This window comes from Hemiscyllium ocellatum, chromosome 14 (genome assembly GCF_020745735.1).
Source record: "Hemiscyllium ocellatum isolate sHemOce1 chromosome 14, sHemOce1.pat.X.cur, whole genome shotgun sequence".
NCBI lineage: Eukaryota > Metazoa > Chordata > Chondrichthyes > Orectolobiformes > Hemiscylliidae > Hemiscyllium > Hemiscyllium ocellatum.
The window spans coordinates 7613481-7636053 of record NC_083414.1 but is presented as its reverse complement, the minus strand read 5'-3'; the positions used below and the strand labels follow the sequence as shown (position 1 = coordinate 7636053).

Genomic DNA, 22573 nt, shown 5'->3' with positions numbered 1-22573 from the left:
GAATCCAAACTCTCCTATCTGCTATGGTAGGATTTGAACCCAAGTCAACAGAACATCACCTGGGTCTCTGCATTAGCACTTTAGCAATATTACCATCTAGCCGTCACCTCCCCTATTTTGTACTTATTGATTGATTGATTGGTTTATTTATTGTTATGTGCACTGAAGTACAGTGAAAAGCTGTGTTTATGAGCAGTATGGGCAGATCCTAGTAAGCAAGGATGTACAGAGCAAAAAGGCATTGACAGAGGTGCACAGGTTACATTGCCCAGGGCGTACGTTAGGCAGAGGACCAGCACAGTGGCTCAGTGGTTAGCAATGTTGCCTCACAGCACTAAGGACCCAGGTTCGATTACAACCTTAGACAAGATTTAGAGATGCCAGTGTTGGACTGGGGTGTACAAAGTTAAACATCACACAATCACCTGATGAAGGCGCATCACTCCGAAAGCTAGTGTGCTTCCAATTAAACCTGTTGGGCTATAACCTGGTGTTGTGAGATTTTTAACCTTAGGCAACTCACTGTGTGGCATTTACACATACTCATCATGTCTCCCCTCCCACAGTCCAAAGATGTGCAAGTCAAGTGAAATGCCCACGCTAAGTTGCCCAGAATGTTAGATGCATTAGTCAGAGGGAAATGGGTCTGGGTGCATTACTCTTCGGAGGGTTGGTGTGGACTTGTTGGGCCAAAGGGCCTGTTTCCTCACTGTAGGGAATCTAATCTAATTTAGGCAAGATCAGCATTATAAGAGACCTAAGGGGCAACGTTTTCACGCAGAGGGTGGTATGTGTATGGAATGAGCTGCCAGAGGAAGTGGTGGAGGCTGGTACAATTGCAATATTTAAAAGGCATTTGGATGGGTATATGAATAGAAAGGGTTTGGAGGGATATGGGCCAGGTGCTGGCAGGTGGAACTAGATTGGGTTGGGGAGATCTGGTTGGCATGACCGGTTGGACCAAAGGGTCTGTTTCTATGCTGTACACCTCTATGACTCTATTTGAGGCTAGACAGTCTATTCATCATTCTAATAACAGCCAGGAAGTAGCTGTACCTGAACCTGCTGATGCATGTGTTCAAGCTTCTGTATTTTCTGCCTGACGGAACAGGATGCTTACAGGGGGGGAGGGGTCTTTGATGATGTTCGCAGCCTTTCCGCAGCAGCAGGCTGTGTAAATGGAGTCCACGGGTGGGAGGTTGGCTTCAGTAATGGTCTGGGCTGTGCACACCACCTTCTGTAGTTTCTTATGGTCCTGGGCAGAGCAGTTGCCGTAACAGGCTGTGATGCACCCAGACAGTACGCTGTCAATGGTGTAGCTGTAGAAGTTGGTGAGGATTCTTATGGACATGCTGAATTTCCTGAACTGGCTGAGGAAGAAGAGCCTCAAGAGTGGGGTCTTGAACTCACAACTTTCTGAATCGAGGGATGATCTGATTTCCCATTGAGTAATGGTAGAGTTCAGCAATAGGACTGTGCCCTCTATCTGCACAGAGGGGTATTCTACAAAGAGGCCATTCAGCCCAACACATCGTTGTCATAGAGGTGGAAAACCTGTATAGCTGTCACCTACTGCAGTAATAATGCAGAATGTAGGTGTCATTAAACTCCACCTCCGGTCTGAGCACAACAGGGAGAGTGAAAATCTAATCGACATTTCCAGTCCCGAATTTCAACAAATAAAACCCACCCAAACACTCCCACCCTTGTAGTCTTGCAGTGGAACGAAGCCTATTGCAGATTGAAGAGAGGATCGTACCGAGTTATGATTCCACCCTAAACGAAACAGCTTCCATAAAGAATGATGCCTGGTTTAGAGGCAGAAAACTGAATTCTCAAATGGGTGGGTCCAAATGCTGATGAAGTGGACGGGGTTGGTTAGCTTAGTTGGTTGGATGACTGGATTGCGATGCATTAACATCAAAAGCATGGGTTCAATTCCCACACTGCCTGAGGTTACCATGAAGACCCCAACATCTCAATCTCACCCCCTCAGCTGAGGCATGTTGACCCTCAGGTTAAACTCACCACCAGTCGTGTCTCTCTCTCTCTCTCTCTATTGAGACAGTGACCCTCTGGAACTGTGCTGACTTTACCTTCATGGTCATACCTCTGGGCCTGTAATCCAGAGCAACTTTGTTTCCCGCTGCACAGATTTCTGAGGCATCAGTCTGTGCAGGACAAAACAGCCTGTTTGACTGGCATCCACTCCCTTCACCACCAACACTCAGCAGCAGCAGTGTGTACTATTCTACAAGACATACTGCAGAGAATCACCAAAGATCCTCAGACAACACCTTCCAAACCTAGGATCACTTCCATCTAGAAGAACCAGGGCAGCAGATATATGGGAACACCATCCCCTTCAAGTTCCCTTCCAAGCCACTCACCATCATAACTTGGAAGTATTTTGCCATTCCTTCACTGTTGCTGGGTCAAAATCCTGGAATTCCCACCCGAAGGGACACTGTGGGTCAACCTACTGCACATGGACAGTAGTAGTTCAAGAAAGCAGCTCACCCCACCTTCTAAAGGGGCAACCAGGGATGGGTAATAAATGCTGGGCCCAGCCAGCGACGCCCATGCCCCAGAAGTGAATAAAGAGAAAACTGTTGATCACAACGTGCCGAAGTTTTCAATGTCTAGCCAGGGTAAGGTTGATCAGTGGGATCAAAGGTTATGGGAAGAAAGCAGGATTAGGCCAAAGGGTCAGACGATCAGCCGTGATGGTGATGAATGGCAGAGCAGGCTCGACGGGCTGAATGGCCTCTCCCAGCTCCTATCTTCTATGCTTTTAATACCAGGGTCATGCTCTGGAGCCATGGTTCAAATTCAACTGGTGTGATTTGAAATGTAAAATATGAAATCGAAAAGGTATGGCACCCAAATCACTCTCAAAAAGGAAGACCCAACCGCGACCACTCCCTCCTCCAATGTGATTCATTAATGCCCTTTATGGAGGAGAATCTGCCATCCTTGCCTATTCTCACCCTACACGAGACTCCAGACCCACATGACACGGTTGGCTCTGAAGCAACTTCATTTTGTAGAGTCATTAAAGATGGGCGACAAATGAGAGACTTGCCAGCGACCACCATCAACATAAAGGCTTCGAAAAGTCTTGGCACAGATCTGACAGATTCCAATCCATTCTCCATCACCCAAACATTCCTTTCCAAAGCCACCCACACTTTGACAGTACAGAGAAAAACCCAAAGAACTGTGGATGCTGGAAATCAAAAACAGACACAGAAATCGCTGGAGAAACTCAGTAGGTCTGGCAGCAGCTGTGGAGAGAGAAACAGAAGAAGGGTCACTGGATGTGAAACATTAATTGTGTTTTTCTCTCTCCAAAGATGCTGCCAGACCTGCCCAGTGTCTCCAGAAGTTTCTGATCTACTCTTTGACAATTCTACTGATATCTCTGTGCTATATCTATGGGCAGCACGGTGGCTCAGTGGTTAGCACTGCTGGCTCACAGCGCCAGGATTCCAGGTTTGATCCCAGCCTCGGGCGACTGTCTGTGTGGAGTTTGCACATTCTCCCCGTGTCTGCGTGGGTTTCCTCCGGGTGCTCCGGTTTCCTCCCACAGTCCGAAGATGTGCAGGTCAGGTGAATTGGCCATGCTAAATTGTCCATAGTTGTCAGGTGCATTCGTCAGAGGGCAGGTGGGTTACTCTTTGGAGGGTTGCTGTGGGCTTGTTGGGCTGAAGGGCCTGTTTCCACACTGTAGGGAATCTAATTTGCTACAGGACATCAGAATGTCTGCTCTGTCACAGATCAGAAAGGTACTTCTGCCAGCAGACAAACAGGAGGCTGGAAAAACACAGCAAACCAGACAACATCAGGAGGTGGGGAAGTCATTATTTCAGGTCCTGGAGAAACCCAAAATGTCAAGGTCTCTATCTCCCAGTGCTGCCTGGCTTGCTGTGCTCTTCCAGCCTCCTGCTTGTCTGCTTTGGGTTTGTGGATCTGCAGGGTTTTTTTTGTCTCTGGATGCATGCGCTTGTTCCCGAACCATCCTGGGAGAAGCAGCAGGGAATGGAGATAGGATCTACGTTGCAGCTGAGGACAGTTATCAGAAGAAAAACAAATAACCTCGAGGATTAGAAGGAGAGAAACCTTTAGCCTAGTACGCAAGTGAGCAAGGTTGTCTAAAAATATTTGCTGAACTGGCTCATTGTTTTAGAAGGTGGGATTTGGTATTTCAAGGAGATATTGTGTCTGGCTGCACTGGTATCCTTGTTGGTTGGAGATCTTACTGGGTAATTTCTGATAAATAAAACTAGTTAATCTTACACCAGTCCAGTTGATCGTCTGATCTATTTCAATATTTACTTTCTTTTGAAAGCCAAATGCGCAGGCATTGTGTAAATAAAATTATGTCACGTAAGCACATTTCCTTTTTTTAAAAAAAACATTAAAAATGCCGTATTTGAGCAGCTTTTCCTGCTCCTTTTCTTCATTTCTGACGCTGGTTACAAAGCAGGACAGTTACTATTCAACAGGGAGTAGTGTCCTCAATTGGAATATTTTGACCAATACTAGCACCACGCGTAAGGAAGAGTTTCAAAACGTAATGAAAAGGGGAGTGGGATTCAACATAATGGCACCAGGGATGCAAAGCTTTTTGAGGTTTACAAGATCATGAAGGGTATAGACAGGGTGGATAGCGACAAGCTTTTTCCCAGGGTGAAGGATTCCATAATGAGAGGTCACTCTTTCAAGGTGAGAGGTGGAAAGTTTAAGGGAGATACACGTGGCAAGTACTTCATACAGAGGGTGGTGGGCATCTGGAAGGCGTCGCCAGCAGAGGTGGTAGAGGCAGGCACGGTAGATTCATTTAAGAAGCATCTGGACAGATGCACGAGTAGGTGGGGAGCAGAGGGATACAGATGCTTAGGAATTAACCGACAGGTTTAGACAGTACATTTGGATCAGCTCAGGATTGGAGGGCCGAAGGGCCTGTTCCTGGGCTGTAAATTTTCATTGTTCTTTGTTCTGAGGTGAGATTAGAGTGCTGGGATTCCTCACCTTACAGCAGAGGAGGTTAACATGGGATAGTGAACACTGGCGCTCAAAACTACAGCAGATGATAGAATTTGAATTCAATAAAAATCTGAAATTAAGAGTCTAATGATGACCGAGAAACCATTGTCGATTGTCGGGAAAATCCCATCCCCTGGCTCACTACTGTCCTTCAGGGAAGGAAACTGCCATCCTTACCTGATCTGGCCTACATGGTCCAGACAAATAGCAATGTGATTAACCTTCAATTGCCCCCTGAGTAACTAGGCTAGGCGAGCCAGCGATGCCCACATCTCGTAAACAAATAAAAAAGACCATACGATGTAGGAGCAGAAGTAGGTTATTTTGCCCACCGAGTTCTCTCTGCCATTCAGTGAGATCCTGGGTGGTCTAATTATCTCCAACTCCACTTTCCTGCCTGTCCCTACAACCCTTGATTCCCTTAGAGATTAAATATCTCAGGTCTCAGCCTTGAATATATTTAATGACTCAGCCTCAACAGCCCTCTGAAGTAGAGAATTCCACAAATTCATTGGGGAAATTCCTCATCTCTGTTTTAATTGGACCACCCCTTATTCTGAGATTCTGTCCTCTAGTCCTAGTTTCTCACACAGGAGAGAAACACATTTCTACATCGACTCTGTCAAGCATGCAATGAATCCTCTCAATCACCTTTCATTCCTCTACATTCCAACAAGTACAGACCCAAACTTCTCAATCCCCCCATATCTGTCAGTCCCTCCATCCCTGGCATCAGCCACATGAACTTTCTTGAATTGTCCATGGGATCAATGTGGATTTCACCAATTTCCTCACTTCCCTCCTCCACCTTATCCCAGATCCAACCTTCCAACTCAGCACTGCCCTCATGACCTGTCCTACCTGTCCATCTTCCTTCCCACCTATCCACTCCACCCCCCCCCGACCTATCACCATCACCCCCTCCACCTTCATCTCCCTATCACACTCTCAGCTACCTTCCCCCAAGCCCCAGCCCCCTTCCATTTATCTCTCAGCCCCCTTGGGCCACCCACTCATTCCTAACGAATGGCTTATGCTCAAAGCATTGATTCTCCTTTTCCTCGGATGCTGTGCTTTTTCAGCATCACACTCTCGAATCTAATCTCCAGCATCTGCAGTCCTCACTCTCTCCGATGCCAGTTTATGTTTGCTTAGAGACGGTGCCTTGGATAATATATCCTGATGAATATAGATCAATCAATCAATATGACTGAGAACAGCTAAGCCGATCATTATTGCTGCTTGAGGGATATTGCTCTGCTCAAGTTGTCTGCTGTATTCCCTACACTGCGACTGTAGTCCAGAAAGGTTGGTATGCCAATGGTAGGATGTGAAAGGGGTAAAATCAATGTAAGTTCTTTGAGGGTGTTCTCTGGGAGACTAGGAAATATCTCAGGAAGGGGAACATTGGTGCAACAGTGGCCATTCAGTCCCTTGAACCTATCCCACCATTCAAAGGTTGAACTGTGACCTAACTCCATTTGCTGGCCTTGAGTCCATTTCCCTCAACACCTTTGCTTAAATAACAATTTACCTATCTCAGATTTAAATGTAATCATTGAATAAGCATCAACTGAGGAAGACAACACCAAACATCCACTACTCTCTGCATGTAGAAGACTGAAGGAAGATTGAGAGAGAACGGAGGACACTTCCTTGCTGTTGTGTGAATCACAGGCTGGGAGAGGTGGGGGAGGCGGGGAATGAATGAAGAGCATTCAGGCCATACTCATCTGAAACTTATGGCCATACTAGTTTGAAAACGCCCAATCTCGTCTGACCTCGGAAGCTAAGCAGACTCAGATCTGGTTAGTACTTGGATGGGAGATCACCTGGGAATACCAGGTGCAGTACGCTTTGTGGGCAGCACGTTGGCTCTGTGGTTAGCACTGTTGTCTCATGGTGCCAGGTATCCAGGTTTGACTCCACCCTCAGGCGACTGTCTGTGTGGAGTTTGCACATTGTCCCCGTGTCTGTGTGGGTTTCCTCTGGGTACCCCGGTTTCCTACCACCATCCAAAGATGTGCAGGTCAGGTGAATTGGCCATGCTAAATTCCCATAGTGTCAGGGGTAAATATAATGTAGGGGAGTGGGTCTGGGTGGCTGCTCTTTGGAGGGTCGGTGTGGACTTGTTGGGCCGAATGGCCTGTTTCCATATTGTAGGGGATCTAATCAAAAATAAAATCTAACAAGGCTGGTCAACCAATCAGAATTGCAGAGTTCTGCCTTGTCGGAACCTGATTGGTCAGTTTGGAATGATGACACCAGCGGTGCTTGTGGTGACACTGATGGAGCAGGTCTACCTTGGTGCTCCACTCCCATCACTGGAAACCTGCAAAGAGCCCAGGGGCAGTGTGTGTGTTTGTGTGTGTATGTGTGCGTCAGGCTGACATTACAACAATAGCGCTCCCACCCGAGGCATGTCATCGAACCAATCCAAGAAAATTGCCATGCCTGGGGCCTCTGCAAGTCCACAATAAAAACCTGCAAACCAGCTGGCTCTGACTGCAGCCTTCTTATTGCATTGCCCAGTGTCTGCAGCAGGTCCATTTGTCAAAGCTGACTGCCTGATTTACACACCCAGGCACATACACAGACACACAGAGAAATACCCAGTGCACACACCCAGACACAACCAGCACACGCACACCCAGACACCCACACGCAGAGAAACATGCACCGAGCACACACACCAAGACACGCACATATCCACCGCACACACAGAGACACCCATTGCAAACACACATAGAATCACCCAGTGCACACACCCAGACACATACACAGATACAGACACACCCACACACCCACTGCAAACACACACAGAATCACCCAGTGCACACACCCAGACACACACACAGATACAGACACACTCATACACCCACTGCAAACACACATAGAATCACCCAGTGCACACACCCAGATACAGACACACCCACACACCCACTGCAAACACACACAGAATCACCCAGACACACACACAGATACAGACACACCCACTGCAAACACACACAGAATCACCCAGTGCACACATGGAAACACATAGGCACACCCAGACACACATACACACAAACACAGAAACACCCACTCCACATACTCACACAGAAACACCCAGTGCACACACCCACCACACACACACATCCAGACACACACAGAGAAACATGCACCACACACACCCAGAGCTCACACACAGACACACCCACCACGCACACACGCACACACCTGCACACATATCCACTGCAAACACACACAGAACACTCAGAACACACACACACACCCAGACACCCACACACAGAGAAACACACACCGGACACACCCAGAGGAGACACACCCAGACACACACACTGCACTCAGAGACCTAGAGGTGCCGCTGCATAGTTCCTTGAGAGTGGAGTCACAAGTAGACAGGATGGTAAGGAAGGCATTTGGAACATTTGCTTTCATTGGTCAGAACACTGAGTACAAGAGTTGGGAGGTCATGTTACGGCTGTACAGGACATTGGTTAGGCCACCCTTTGAATACTGCATTCAATTCTGGTCACCTTCCCATAGGAAAGATATTGTTAAACTTGAAAGTGCACAGAAAAGATTTACAAGGATGTTGCCAAGGCTGGATGGTTTGAGGTATAGGGAGAGGCTGAACAGGCTGGGGCTGTTTTCCCTGGAGCGTCGAAGGCTGAGGAGTGACCTTATAGATGTTTTTAAAGTCATGAGGGGCATGGATAGGGTAAATAGACAAGGTATCTTTCCCATGCTAGGGAAGTCCAAAATTAGAGGGCACAGATTAAAGGCGAGAGAGGGAGAGTTAAAAGGGACCTAAGGGGCAACTTTTTCTCACAGGAGGTGGTGTATTTATAGAACGAGCTGCCAGAGGAAGTGGTAGAGTTGGGTACAGTTACAACGATTAAAAGGCATCTGGAAGGGTATATGAAAAGGAAAGGTTTAGAGGGAGATGGGTAAAATGCTGGCTAATGGGACCAGGTCACATTGGGATGTCTGGTTGGCATGGTCAAATTAGACCGAAGATACTGTTTCTGTGCTGTATGACTCTGTTTTCAATGGATGACACCTTATTCTGAGATGATTCCCTCTGGTCCTACACTCTCCCACAAGCCAGGATCAACCTCTCCATATCTTTCCTGTCAAGTCCGCTGAGAATCTTTTACGTTTCAATGTGGTCGCCTCTCATTCCTTTAATTTCCAATGAGGCCCAACCTACTCAACCCCTCTTCAGCAGACACTCCTTGAAGGATGTTTCTGGACAGCTTTAACTGAAAGGCCATGCCTCACACTGTACAGGAAATGGTCTTTAGAGCTTTGAGTCTCTAGCCCGACCTAACCATTATAGAGAGGGCTAGACTTGCCAACTTTTGGTCTTATTTATTCTTGGGATGTGACCATCACTGGCCAACTATGGGCCTTCCCTAATTGTGCTTGAGGAGCCAGCTTCTGGAGTGCTGTATTCCATGTTGTATCTCTACATCAACGGGTTCATTTCTGCAGCAATTTGACAAGCCCCGTGAGCTGCAGGGCCATTTTAGCGGGGAGCAAGAGTCAACCATATTGTTGTATGTGGGCCAGGCCGGGTAAGGGTGGCAGGTTTCCTGAAGGATGTTACTGAACCTTTTACAACAATTCATCATCGCCAAGACCAGCAATTCCAGAAATAAAGGCAGAAATTGCTGCAAAATCTCAGTTTCTGTGGAGAGAAATCAGAGTTAATGTTTCGGCTCCAGTTACCCTTCTTCTGCACTGAAGCAATTTCAGATTGATTCACTGAATCTAACCAGCTGCCGTGGTTAGACTTAAACCTATATCCCTAGGTTGGTCCTTCAGGTTACTACTGAAAATGTGTTGCTGGAAAAGCGCAGCAGGTCAGGCAGCATCCAAGGAACAGGAAATTTGACGTTTCGGGCATAAGCCCTTCTTCATTCCGGATGAATTTCCTGTTCCTTGGATGCTGCCTGACCTGCTGCGCTTTTCCAGCAACACATTTTCAGCTCTGATCTCCAGCATCTGCAGACCTCATTTTCTCCTTCAGGTTACTAGTCTGGTGACATTATTGCCAAGGCACTGTCTCCCCAGAAAATTCAACCAAGAAAGAGGTTAGTTAGATTCCCTACAGTGTGAAAATAGGCCCTTCAGCCCAACATGTCTACACCGACCCTTCAAAGAGTAACCTACCCAGACCCATTCCCCTCTGACTAATACACCTAACACTATGGGCAATTTAGCATGGCCAATTCACCTGACCTGCACATCTTTGGATTGTGGGAGGAAACCAGAGGAAACCCACACAGACACAGGGACAATGGGCAAACTCCACACAGTCACCCGAGGCAGGAATCGAACTCGGGTCCCTGACGCTGTGAGGCAGGAGTGCTAACCACTGAGCCAAATATGTTCAAACAAAATTTTTATCATGATTGTTTTAACCATCTGATGATTTCGTTACCTCCTGGAGTTTTTTTTTACAAGTAGTCTTCTCACAGAAAATTAATCTTCAAAGGGCGGCACGGTGGTTAGCATTGCTGCCTCACAGCACCAGAGACCCAGGTTCAATTCCCAACTCAGGCGACTGACTGTGTGGAGTTTGCACATTCTCCCCGTGTCTGCGTGGGTTTCCTCCAGGTGCTCCGGTTTCCTCCCACAGTCCAAAAATGTGCGGGTTAGGTGAGTTGGCCATGCTAAATTGCCCGTAGTGTTAGGTAAGGGGTAAATGTAGGGGAATGGGTTGGTTGCGCTTCGGTGGGTCGGTGTGGACTTGTTGGGCCGAAGGGCCCGTTTCCACACTGTAAGTAATCTAATTTGGCAACCGCATACCTGACCTCAGGTGACAGTGGGCACTCATTCTTGGCAAACATTCCAATCCCTGGCACAAACACAACCAGCTTCCTTGCTTCGGTTTAAATGCCAGCAATTAAGCTTCTGAAGCACAACAGGCCTCATTTCAAACATGCGAAAGCCAAGTGCCCATTCTGCAGTTTGATGGGAACTATAAACGTTAACACATCGCGTGTCCCTTTGTTCAAATTTTATTTCCTCTTTTTCCTGAGGCAAGGTTCCAGTCGGCCTGCCAAATGCAGGCACAGATAATGGGATTAAGTAGCAAGGTTAACAGCGTCTAATTGTTGGAGAACTGATTTCACTGAGAATGCAATGAGAGAAAAGGAAAGTATTTCCGATTAACAGAGGAATCTCAAAGTCCGCAGTGTAGGAGGCAGGGGTAAAATAATTAAAAATTAATTTACAATTGGCCATTAGCACTGATACTTACTAAAGACAGGCACCCTCACCCATATCTAGCTAACGTTTGACCCTCCTCGCCTCCCCTAGACATGTAGCAGTGGGCCGAAAAGTGATATCACCTGGGTCTGTGAGTCTCAAAATGCTTCAAAGCTCTGACTAGAGAAGGATTTCACAGGCAATTAGCCACAGCCAAATAAAAACAAGCAGGAGGGGTGGAACCTCATGCATACACCTTGATTCTTTACGGATCAGAAATACCTGCACAAAGGTTCGTTCACCATTACCAAGTCCCCCTTTATTTACATGTGGAGAGTCAATGACACTGACCCAGCCCCCTCAGAACCAGCTCGCAGAGTGAGCAGAACCTCAAGACACTCCTGCTCTTATCTGTCAGCCAGGGCTCCCTGATTAGGCCAAGTTAACAGCCCCAATCAGAGAACTCGTATTCTATGAGATCCACCTGGCTGACCTCATTACCATCACTTTCATAATGCCAAGGCATTCGGGGTTGAAATATATTCCCTCCTCACCCTCAGGCAATGCCAACTTGGAATGTATTCCTCACTGGTCCATCACAAACCATCACTCCCAATTAACATTCCCCCCCTTTCCCATCTTCAATCGTTTTACAATGGATGCAAACGTTCAAGGAATATGTTTAAAAAAGTAGCGTTCTTAAAAAAAGCAGTGATGTTCCAGACATGAGGATCCTTCATTGCCCAAAACAATACTCTCCTCGGATGCTGCCTGACCTACCGTGCTTTTTGCAGCATCACACTTCATCAACTGTGACTCTCCAGTCTCTGCAGTCCTCACTATCTCACAGGCCTAGGATTTGTCAAGTCCAGGTGATTAAGTGACAATTCCAGGCAGCTCTTAACATTCTGAAGCTCCACCTCCTCCCAGACTCTGCTATCATTACTGGGATGGTCAGATTCATTCCTGTCAGGAAATACCTTGGCTATGCATTATCGACAAGGACCGAGTTTTAATTTCCCAGTCAGTAGTAAGGTGCAGATATTACACCTCCACAAACAGACACTACTTTTCCGATGAAAGCAGGTTGGGCTTGCGAGAGGGAGGGAAGGAATGAGTGGAGGTAAGGGAACGCCTGACTGTGTAAGGACATTAGGACCCTGGAGCAACCTTGCAATGACATCAGGGAGCGGCACATCACTGGGTGTAAATTCCACATTGTGGGCGGAGTTCGAACAGATGGGAATATACATTAAAATGTGAGGCTCTCTTGGAGCACATTTACATGAAATTTTGAATAAGATCAATTCCTAGTAACCTAATGTAATTCTAGGTCAGAGCTTGGTGGATCAATGAGGACCATGTACAGCAGTAGCTAGTATTAATGTAAAATAAATAACAGCACTTGAACTTCTCCTCAACCAAACTGTGATGATGATCAGACCACACAACTAAAGACACCACATCGCATTCAGCAATACAGAACAAAACTCAAAGCCATGCAGACATTCCCCTGCTCCTGGCAGAGAGACCATAGAAACATACAAGATAGGGGCAGGAGGAGGCCATTTGGCCCTTCAAGCCTGCTCTGCCATTCATCGCAATCATAGCTGATGGTCCAACTCAATAGCCCAATCCTGCTTTCTCCCCATAACTCTTGAATCCATTCGCCCCAAGTGCTATATCTAGCCACCTCTGGACTATATTCAGGCAAGAATGAACTCTTATCAGGCACTTATGGCCATTGTGAAAGTTATGAGCAAATACACCTCAATATTTACCCTTGCTGGGCCCTAATTCCCATTGGAGAGTGTACATTTGGTGCCAAGTGGTCAGGTTTGTAATAGGTCCTGAACAAGAAGGAGTTAGTTGCAGCATTGCATTCAGTCCCATGAGCCTGTTCCATTCCTTAAAGTACACACAAATCCATCAACTTCCGAGCGGAGGTAAGGGAACGCCTGACTGTGTAAGGACATTAGGACCCTGGAGCAACCTTGCAATGACGTCAGGGAGCGGCACATCACTGGGTGTAAATTCCACATTGTGGGCGGAGTCCATCAACTTATCCTGATTCAACAGCCGTCCGTATTGTTCTCTAATAATGCTCTATCATGTTCAGTTCTGACGTTCCCAGTGGCCTCTTCACGTTTGTGGAGGGGGACTGTTGCAGACTTCCACTCCCCTTGGTGCAGAGGTGTGCTTTCTGACATCACCCCCTTCAACTTAAGGTTACAACACCACTTGGACCCGCCCCAGAGAGAGGTAATGGCAAAAGAGAGCTCAAACACTGCCATGTGAGTCAGACCAGCGTGGGATAGGGGCTCCAAAAGGGCTGATAGAAGGGGGAAAGGCAACATCCAATGTTCTGAGGAAGGGTCGCTTGACTCGGAAACATTAACTCTGATTTCTCTCCACAGATGCTGCCAGACCCACTGAGCTTTTCCAGCAATTTCTGTTTTTGCATCCGACACGCACAATCACTGTAAACCAGACAACCCAGGGCAGGAGCAGGGAACCACCCCCAACATTACCCTCACCTCACCCAGGAGCGACCCCTGCTGTTGCTCAACTGCAGCCAAACAAGAACTGAAACCTTCCACCCATAATGGCCGAGGAGGATGGCGACCTGGAGGCCCCAGGCAGGTATCTCCTAAGAAATGTCTCTCTCTCTTCTAAAGGCCCCAGGGATTCCTGTCACGTGCCTTCCAAGGAGATGGAGCTGGTTACCAGCTAGAATGTTGCTCCGACCCTGATGATTACTTCTCCTCATGGTCCCAAGATTATCTTCAAGAGCTGACCTCGAACAGAAGGAACTTTGACCATCTGGGCGGAGCGAGTGTGGAGACTAATGCGCTGAGCGCTGAATTAAATCGCTTTGGTCTGCTGGTGTCTGACTTGGAGATTGGTTTATGATGTGCTCATTAATGGAAAAGCCATTCATAATTAGACCATATCAGGAGAATCGCTGTCTGAATGAGTGAATGAATGATTTTATCGTCACCTGTATTTTACAGTGAGAAAAACGGTAAAATATAGCAAAAAGCTTTTCCACTGTCAACATGATCCGACGCCATTTTGAATAGCTTTAAGAATAAGTAAGAAAAATAGAAGGGTATAGGTTAAAGAGAGTCCTAAGACAACTCATCACCAACAATGCCTGTGTCATCATCTCTCTCCACCACCTTGCCTCTATCTATACCAGACCCAACCCAGTTGCCACCCTTCAGGCGTCACCTTTCTGGGGAGGGGCTGCCGTTGGTGAGGGGGGGTGGGGTGAGTTCTGCAATGCAGGGAACCTCAGCTTCACATCAACAGCAACCCACGTCAGAGTCCCACCGCAAGCGCTTACCTCCGAGATGCTGACTCGACCCTCCTGGAACGAGCAGTCCGCTGCATTCTGGGTGCAAACGTGTCGGTATTTGCACCAGTGGCAAGGGAAGGAGCCATTCACACACGCGAGGCAGCTGGAAGAGAAGGGAAGACAGAGGAAGGATCAGCAAATGCAAGTCACTTCTGAAAAACAGGCGCAACAAATCCATCCTTGACCTCCACTGTCGGAGTGAGGCTGAATGTGAACTGGAGGAACAACACTTGATATTTCTCCTGGGGAGCTTACAATGGTCTCAATATTGACTTCGCCAGCTTCAAAATTCCTCCAACTCCAACCCTTATTCCAGGGCCAACCCTCCCTCTCATCCTCGCCTCCCTGACCTGACCCAACTAGTCCATCTTCCTAACTCCTGATGAAGGGCTTTTGCCTGCTCGATTTTCCTGCTCCTCAGATGCTGCCTGACCTGCCGTGCATTTCCAGTATCACTCTGACCTTGATCCTAATCTCCAGCATCTGCAGTACCCACTTTTGCTTAGTCCATCTTCCTACTCACCTATCCACTCCACCTTTCCCACTGACCAATCATAATAACTTCCTCCCTGTGTCCACCTATCACCATCCCACCTACCCTTCCCCCCAACCCCACCCCCACTCCCTGTATTGACTTGTGGGCTCCCACCCCCTCCCCAGTCTCTGCCTTCCAGCATCTGCAGTCCCCACTGTCTCCAAATCATCCAAGCTACCCATTCCCCAGAATCACTGAAACGTCCTGTCTCAAAAGAGGCCATACAGCCCAGTGAGCTGCAGCTGGAATCATCTTCGATGTACAGCAGAGAAACAGGCCATTCGGCCCATGTCGGTCTTCATGCTCCAGGCAGACCACATCCCACCCCACTTTGTGATGTAAAGAGAAACACATACACAGAACCAAGGGGCAGAATTGCTCACTCCTGTCACTGTGCAAACATCCTCTCCAGGTCTCCTCATTCCCAATCTCTCATCCTCTCTTCCCACTCTATCTTCACAATGTCCCATCACTGCTCGAACACAGCTGAAGGGTCCCCTTGGCCATCTGATTAATCCTGCAACCCCAGCCATTGTGGGGAGGCGATGGCCTAGTGGTATTATCACTCAGACTATCAATTTAGAGACCCACGTAAAGATCTGGGGACCCCAAAACACTATATAGGACAAACAGGAAGACAGCTAACAATCCGCATACATGAACATCAACTAGCCACGAAACGACACGACCAGCTATCCCTAGTAGCCACACACTCAGACAACAAACAACATGAATTCGACTGGGAAAACGCTACTGTCATAGGGCAAGCCAGACAGAGAACAGCCAGGGAATTCCTAGAGGCATGGCATTCATCCACAAACTCCATCAACAAACATATCGACCTGGACCCAATATACCAACCACTACAGCGGACAGCTGAAACTGACACCCGGAAGCGGCAAGGACAGACCACTATAAATACCGGAAGAAACATTAAAGAAGCGCTTCGCAGGAGGCTCCAGAGCACTGATGATGTCTCCTAGCCAGGGGACGAAACGTTTGCAACAAAAACTTCCAGATCGGCGAACAGAACTACAACAACGAGCACCCGAGCTACAAATCTTCGCACCCCAGTTTAAAACCCACCATGGCTGATGGTGGAATTTGGATTCAATAAAAATCTGGAATTAAGAGTTTTGTTTTTAATTCATTCACGCAATGAAGATGTTGCTGGCTGGGCCAGTATTTATTGCCCATCCCTAATTGCCCAGAGGACAGTTAAGAGTGGGTCTGGAGTCACATGTAGGCCAGACCAGGTAAGGATGGCAGTTTCCTTCCCTGAAGGGCATGAGTGAACTGGATGGAATTTTTTCCAACAATCAATTTGCAGTCATCATTAGATTCCTAATTCCAGATATTTTTATTGAATTTAAATTCCGCCACCTGCGACGGCAGGATTTGAATCCGGGTGCCCCGACAATGCCTGGGTCTCTAAGTCGAAAGTCCAGCAATAATGTCAATAACCCATCACCTCCCTATAGCTGTAAGTTGCTCGGGATATCTGAGTCGGGAGGGATGCTTTGTCTTTTTCATATATATTATTTATTGACGTGTTAGAGGAGAACTTCAGAGGGAGAGAGGGAAGAAAGAGTCCTACAAGTTGACGCAGAAACGGCACTTCAGGGAGCGAGAGCGCAAGGAGGAACAGACAGACAGGAGGTTCCCCAGGATACCTCACAGCTTGTCCACCAAACGTTGTTGGATTTTGCAGGATAAATTCACATTAACAGAAGCAATGACATCAATCAAATGAAAGGCAAGTTGACAGGAGCCTTCAAAGCTCTTGGAGATGCATTCAGGGAGTACAGTTTCATCAGCAGTCAGTATGAAATGTAACCTTTTGACAGTACAGAGAAGGGTGGGCAGTTTATTAAGAGGAAGCCTAAATCTTGACAGATGCTTCCTTGGCTGTCATCAGGATGCTGTCATGTTGTTTTCGTTCACCATTCTGTCTTCCCCATGCTACCTTAAACAGGACTTATATAATTAATTGTAGTGCCTTGGCAAGTGTTGCAGAACAGACATATGTAGTGGTTCGGGTACATAATTCTTTAAAATTTGCATCACATGTAGACAGGGTGGTTAAAAAGGTGTTTGGCATGCTTGCCTTCATTGCTTAGATCTTTGAGTATAGGAGTTGGGTTGTCGTGTTGAGGTTGTACAGGACATTGCTGAGGTCTCTTCTGGGGTACTGTGTCCCGTCAGGTTGTCCAGTTATAGGAAGGATATCTTTAAACTGAAGAGGGTTCAGAAAAGATTTACCAAGATGGTGCCATGAATGGAGGATTTGAGTTACAAAAATAGACTGGATAGGCTGGGACTGGATAAACCGGGACTGTATAGGCTGGCACTGGATAGGCTAGGATAGGATAGGGTGGGACTGAGTAAACTGGGACTGGATAGACTGGGACAGGATAAGGTGGGACAGCATAGACTGGGATTGGATAGGTTGGGACAGGATAGACTGGGATTGGATAGGTTGGGACAGGATAGGAGGACTGGATAGGGTGGGACAGGATAGGCTGGGATCGGATAGGTTGGGACAGGATAGGTTGGAACTGGATAGGCCAGGAATTTTTCACTGGAGCATAGGAGGTTTATCAAGTTGTGAGCGGTATAGATAAGGTGAATGACAATGATCTTATCCCTAGTGAGAGGGAGTTCAAAACTAGGGGGCATATCTTAAAGGTGGGAGGAGAAAGATTTAAAAAAGAACACGAGAGGAAACATTTTACACAAAGTGGTGGATGCAGGTCCATTTACAACATTTAAAAGACATTTGGATGAGTTTATGAATAGGAGGGTTTGGAGGGATATGGGCTGAGTGCAGATGGATGGGACTAGTTTACTTTGGGAATATGGACAGAGGTGGTGGTGGAAGCAGACACAATAGCAGCATTGAAGAAGCACCTGGACCAATATATGAATAGGAAGGGAATAGAGGGATAGGGATCCTGTCAGTAAAGACAATTTTAGTATGGAAGGGCAAAATGTGGCAGTGCAGGCTTTGAGGGCCGAAGGGCCTGTTCCCGTGCTGTAATGTTCTTTGGTGTGGATTAGTTGGACAGAAGGGTTTGTTTCCATACCATGTGACTCGATCAAAACCGTGAGAAAGATCATTGTCTGTTTGAACAGAAAATCCAAATGGGCTCTAATCCAAGATTTGGCCAATCTAGTTTTAAAGGATCACTTCCACAAACCCCCAAGCTTGTACCAATGTTCATGAATGCCATTTCACCCTCTTGGCCGAAGAAACAGGCAGTGCTCCATTTCCATTCCCAGACAATAAGTAGTGATCTCAAATTTGCAAGTTATTGACAGAAAGTGACAGGGGTGTATATGGACTGGATCTGTCCCCTGGTCCTGGATCAGTGGTGCTGGAAGAGCACAGCAGTTCAGGCAGCATCCAACGAGCAGCGAAATCGACGTTTCAGGCAAAAGCCCTTCATCGTCGGTGAGTCCAGAAACAGGGAGCATGACCTCTGGATCAGGGGAACTCCACTCAACGAGGAGGAATTTCCTCACTCAGAGAGCGTTGAATGTTTGGAATTGTCTACTCCAAATGACTGTAAAAGCTCAGTCACTGAGCATGTTCAAGGCAGAGACCGATGGATTTCTGGAAAGGACTGACATCAAAGAATGTGGGGATAGTGGTGGAAAATGGGATTGAGATGGATGATTAGCCATGATGTATCTGATTAGTGCAGTCGGTTGGACAGGCTCAGTGACCTATTTCTATGTTCCTTGATCAGCCCCCTCCTGGAAAAATTACCGAATCCCAAGTGTGAACCATTTATTTTGAGGTGTTCCTTAAAATTAATTCCTCTTCATCCAAGCTTTTGATCACTTGCCCTACTATCTGTCGTGGTTCATTCTCAAATTGTCAAGTGGCCTGCGATGAGTTCAAGGTGTAATACAAATGCAAGTTGTTCCTCTTGCCCAATCCCTGCACCCTAACCCCTTATGAAGTCAGCCTGAAGTTTGTGTTGTGTCCCTGACACACTGTCCCTGGGCCTGGATAGAAATTCCAAAGGCATCCTGCAGCTCTCAGCTTGCAGACCACAGCACACAGTGTCAGGTACTGGCGTGTGCTCAACCCACAGACCTCAACTCTGGCAAAGCTTAGGCTGAGCCTACACCCACTTGTTAAATGAGGGGCCTTTTGCTGAACAAAGACCACGCTTTAGCTGACAACCTGTGCAGAGAGAGCGAGAGAGAGAGTGTGTGAGAGTCAGAGGGAGAGAAAGACAGAGAGTGTGTATGTCTGTGTGTGTGAGAGAGAGAGAGAGTGAGAGAGAGAGACACTTACCAGCCAGCCTAAACTGACATCATGTGCTTGGCAATGATGCAAAACCCCCATTAGCTAATTGGACAATAATTGTAAAGGGAGCCCTCTGCCAAAGAATAAATCCTGCTGACATTATTGGCTTACGGTCCAGCCAGATTGAGCAGCTGCAGCCAAAACACAAAGCAATTCTTCAACCACACCCAGCACCAAAGACAAATGGCAAACGTTGTCTTCTCTAAAGGAGAGATGGTCTGCTTTACGGGCTCAGTGTACAAACCAGCAAACAATCCTCATCTCCTTTACTGATCTCGATCTTATCTCACTTTATGAGGTCCTTGCATGCTTTGTCAGAGCAGCCTTGTATAAACCGTAGCTGTTGGCTCTGACACCATGACTTTCCTTTTTGGAAAGCACACACTCTGTACGTTTCAAGCCCACGCAGCTTGGAGAAGCCAGGGATGTAAGAGGGCTGCCAACTCTCCAGGGTTTAGCCTGGAGCCTCCAGGAATTAAGGACTGATGCTGCCAACTCACTGCTGCAGGCACTAGCAAAGGAAGACTTGCATTGATGCAGCACTTCCCACCACTGTCAAACATATCAAAACTGCATGGGGCACTGGAGCATTCATTTTTAAGATTGGGATACAGGAAAGCTGATCTATGCACAGCAAGATCCCACACACAACACTGTGACAGTGACCTGACCACCGGATTTTGTTTGTGTTTTTTGACTGAGGGATAAATACTGTCCAGGACATCAGAGCTGAAAATGTGTTGCTGGTTAAAGCGCAGCAGGTCAGGCAACATCCAAGGAACAGGAGATTCGACGTTTCGGGCATAAGCCCTTCATCAGGAATGAGGAAAGTGTGTCCAGCAGGCTAAGATAAAAGGTAGGGAGGAGGGACTTGGGGGAGGGGCAATGGAGATGTGATAGGTGGAAGGAGGTCAAGGTGAGGGTGATAGGCCGGAGTGGGGTGGGGGCGGAGAGGTCAGGAAGAAGATTGCAGGTTAGGAGGGCGGTGCTGAGTTCGAGGGAATCGACTGAGACAAGGTGGGGGGAGGGGAAATGAGGAAACTGAAGAAATCCGAGTTCATCCCTTGTGGTTGGAGGGTTCCCAGGCGGAAGATGAGGCGCTCTTCCTCCAACCGTCGTGTTGTTATGTTCTGGCGATGGAGGAGTCCAAGGACCTGAATGTCCTTGGTGGAGTGGGAGGGAGAGTTAAAGTGTTGAGCCACGGGGTGGTTGGGTTGGTTGGTCGGGGTGTCCCAGAGGTGTTCCCTGAAGCGTTCCGCAAGTAGGCGGCCCGTCTCCCCAATATAGAGGAGGCCACATCGGGTGCAGCGGATGCAATAGATGATGCGTGTGGAGGTGCAGGTGAATTTGTGGCGGATATGGAAGGATCACTTGGGGCCTTGGAGAGAGGTAAGGGAGGAGGTGTGGGCGCAAGTTTTGCATTTCCTGCGGTTGCAGGTGAAGGTGCCGGGAGTGGAGGTTGGGTTGGTGGGGGGTGTGGACCTGATGAGGGAGTCACAAAGGGAGTGGTCTTTGTGGAACGCTGATAGGGGAGGGGAGGGAAATATATCCCTGGTGGTGGGGTTACAGACACTCTAAAACCCAAGCAAAAAACATCACAGGGGAAAATGTTAAGTAAAGTCTTGTTTGCCTTTTCTTTAAAGAGCATTTTTCTATGGTTGAGCTAGTAATGTACTTGCTCTTTGAATAACAAGGCTTCAGGTTCTATCCATGCTCTTAGATCTAAGAGCAAAACACCAATGCGGTCGCTTCAGTGCATGACTGCACTGTCACAGGCGTAGTCTCACAGATGAGACATTAAGCTCAGGACTAGTCTGCTCTCAAAGGTGGCTCAGTGGTTAGCACTGCTGCCTCACAGCACCAGGGACTCAGGTTCAATTCCAGCCTCAGGTGACTGCCTGTGTGGAGTTTACACATCCTCCCCATGGGTTTTCTCCTGGTGCTCCGATTTCCTCCCTGCAGGTCAGTGCACATTGGCTGTGCTAAATTGTCCAAGGATGTGTAAGTTGGGTAAGATCAGACATGGGAAATGCAGGGATAGAATTGGGAGGTGAGTCTGGATGGGATGCTCTTCAGAGAGTTGGTGTGGACTTGTTGGGCTGAATGGCCTGTTTCCACACAGTACAGGATTCTATGATTAAAAAGACATTTTTGAAACAAAAAAGATTTCTCCCAGATGTCTATGTATCACTCAACCAACATCATATAACCCTGATTTGGAGGTGCCGGTGTTGGACTGGGGTGTACAAAGTTAAAAATCAAACAACATCAGGTTATAGTCCAACAGGTTTATTTGGAAGCACTAGCTTTCGGAGCGCTGATCACCTGGCGTTGGACTTATTATAACCTGGTGTTGTGTGATTTTTAACATCATATAATCAGATTCTCTGGTAACTATCACACACTCCAATGTGGGATCTTGCTGTGCACCAACTGGTCGCCACATTTTCTATATTATAACAGCAACAACTCTTCACTGGCAGCATGACAAATAAGGAGATTGTGAAAGGTGTTATGTAAATGCGGGCTCTTCCCTCAATGGTTGTAAAAATTATTTGGGAGCTAGGAGAAATCACCCATAAGCACTCTCCAAACAAGGAACAGGGAATATGCTTCGTATTTGGTGTCAGAGGGCAGGAATGGACTGAACTGAGCAGCAGTGGGGGAGGGAGCATGTTTGTGTGCAATGGGATGGGAGATGAAGAGAGGCCACGTAATGAGACATTCCAGGCTGTGCTTAGCTGGAATTGGCAACTGAGGGTTGGTGGGGAAGGAGAGGGTGAAAATTGTTTTTCATTTCACCAGGTTGCCCTCTGGTGAACCATCCTGGGACACCTTTCTGAAGGTGTGATGTGAGTGAAAGTTATTGCTGTTGTGCTTTCCAATGCTGTCGATAAAGCTCCTTCACAGCTGACCCTTAAACAATGACATTGTCACAGGAATTGGTGAGGTGTGCTGACCTTTTGGAAGTATTTTACACTCATGCAGAATGCCAGATGATGAAAGATACAAGTGCAGCCAGTATCTACTCAAATGTCACACCTATTTACTGAGTGGGGTATTACAAACAATCACCTCTGGCCGG

General features: G+C 47.4%; 1 protein-coding gene and 1 pseudogene across 3 annotated transcripts in view; one reads left to right on the top strand and one right to left on the bottom strand.

The window, feature by feature from the left end:
• Window positions 1–22573, bottom strand: part of LOC132822232 (plexin-A1-like) — a 541551-nt gene that overhangs the window by 265869 nt on the left and 253109 nt on the right. For all 3 annotated transcript variants that reach the window (XM_060835337.1, XM_060835340.1, XM_060835338.1), the window contains exon 9: window positions 14621–14735. In XM_060835337.1, coding sequence (XP_060691320.1) covers window positions 14621–14735 — 115 coding nt within the window. The remainder of the gene's footprint in view (window positions 1–14620; window positions 14736–22573) is intronic.
• LOC132822492 (5S ribosomal RNA) lies at window positions 6788–6906 on the top strand (annotated as a pseudogene).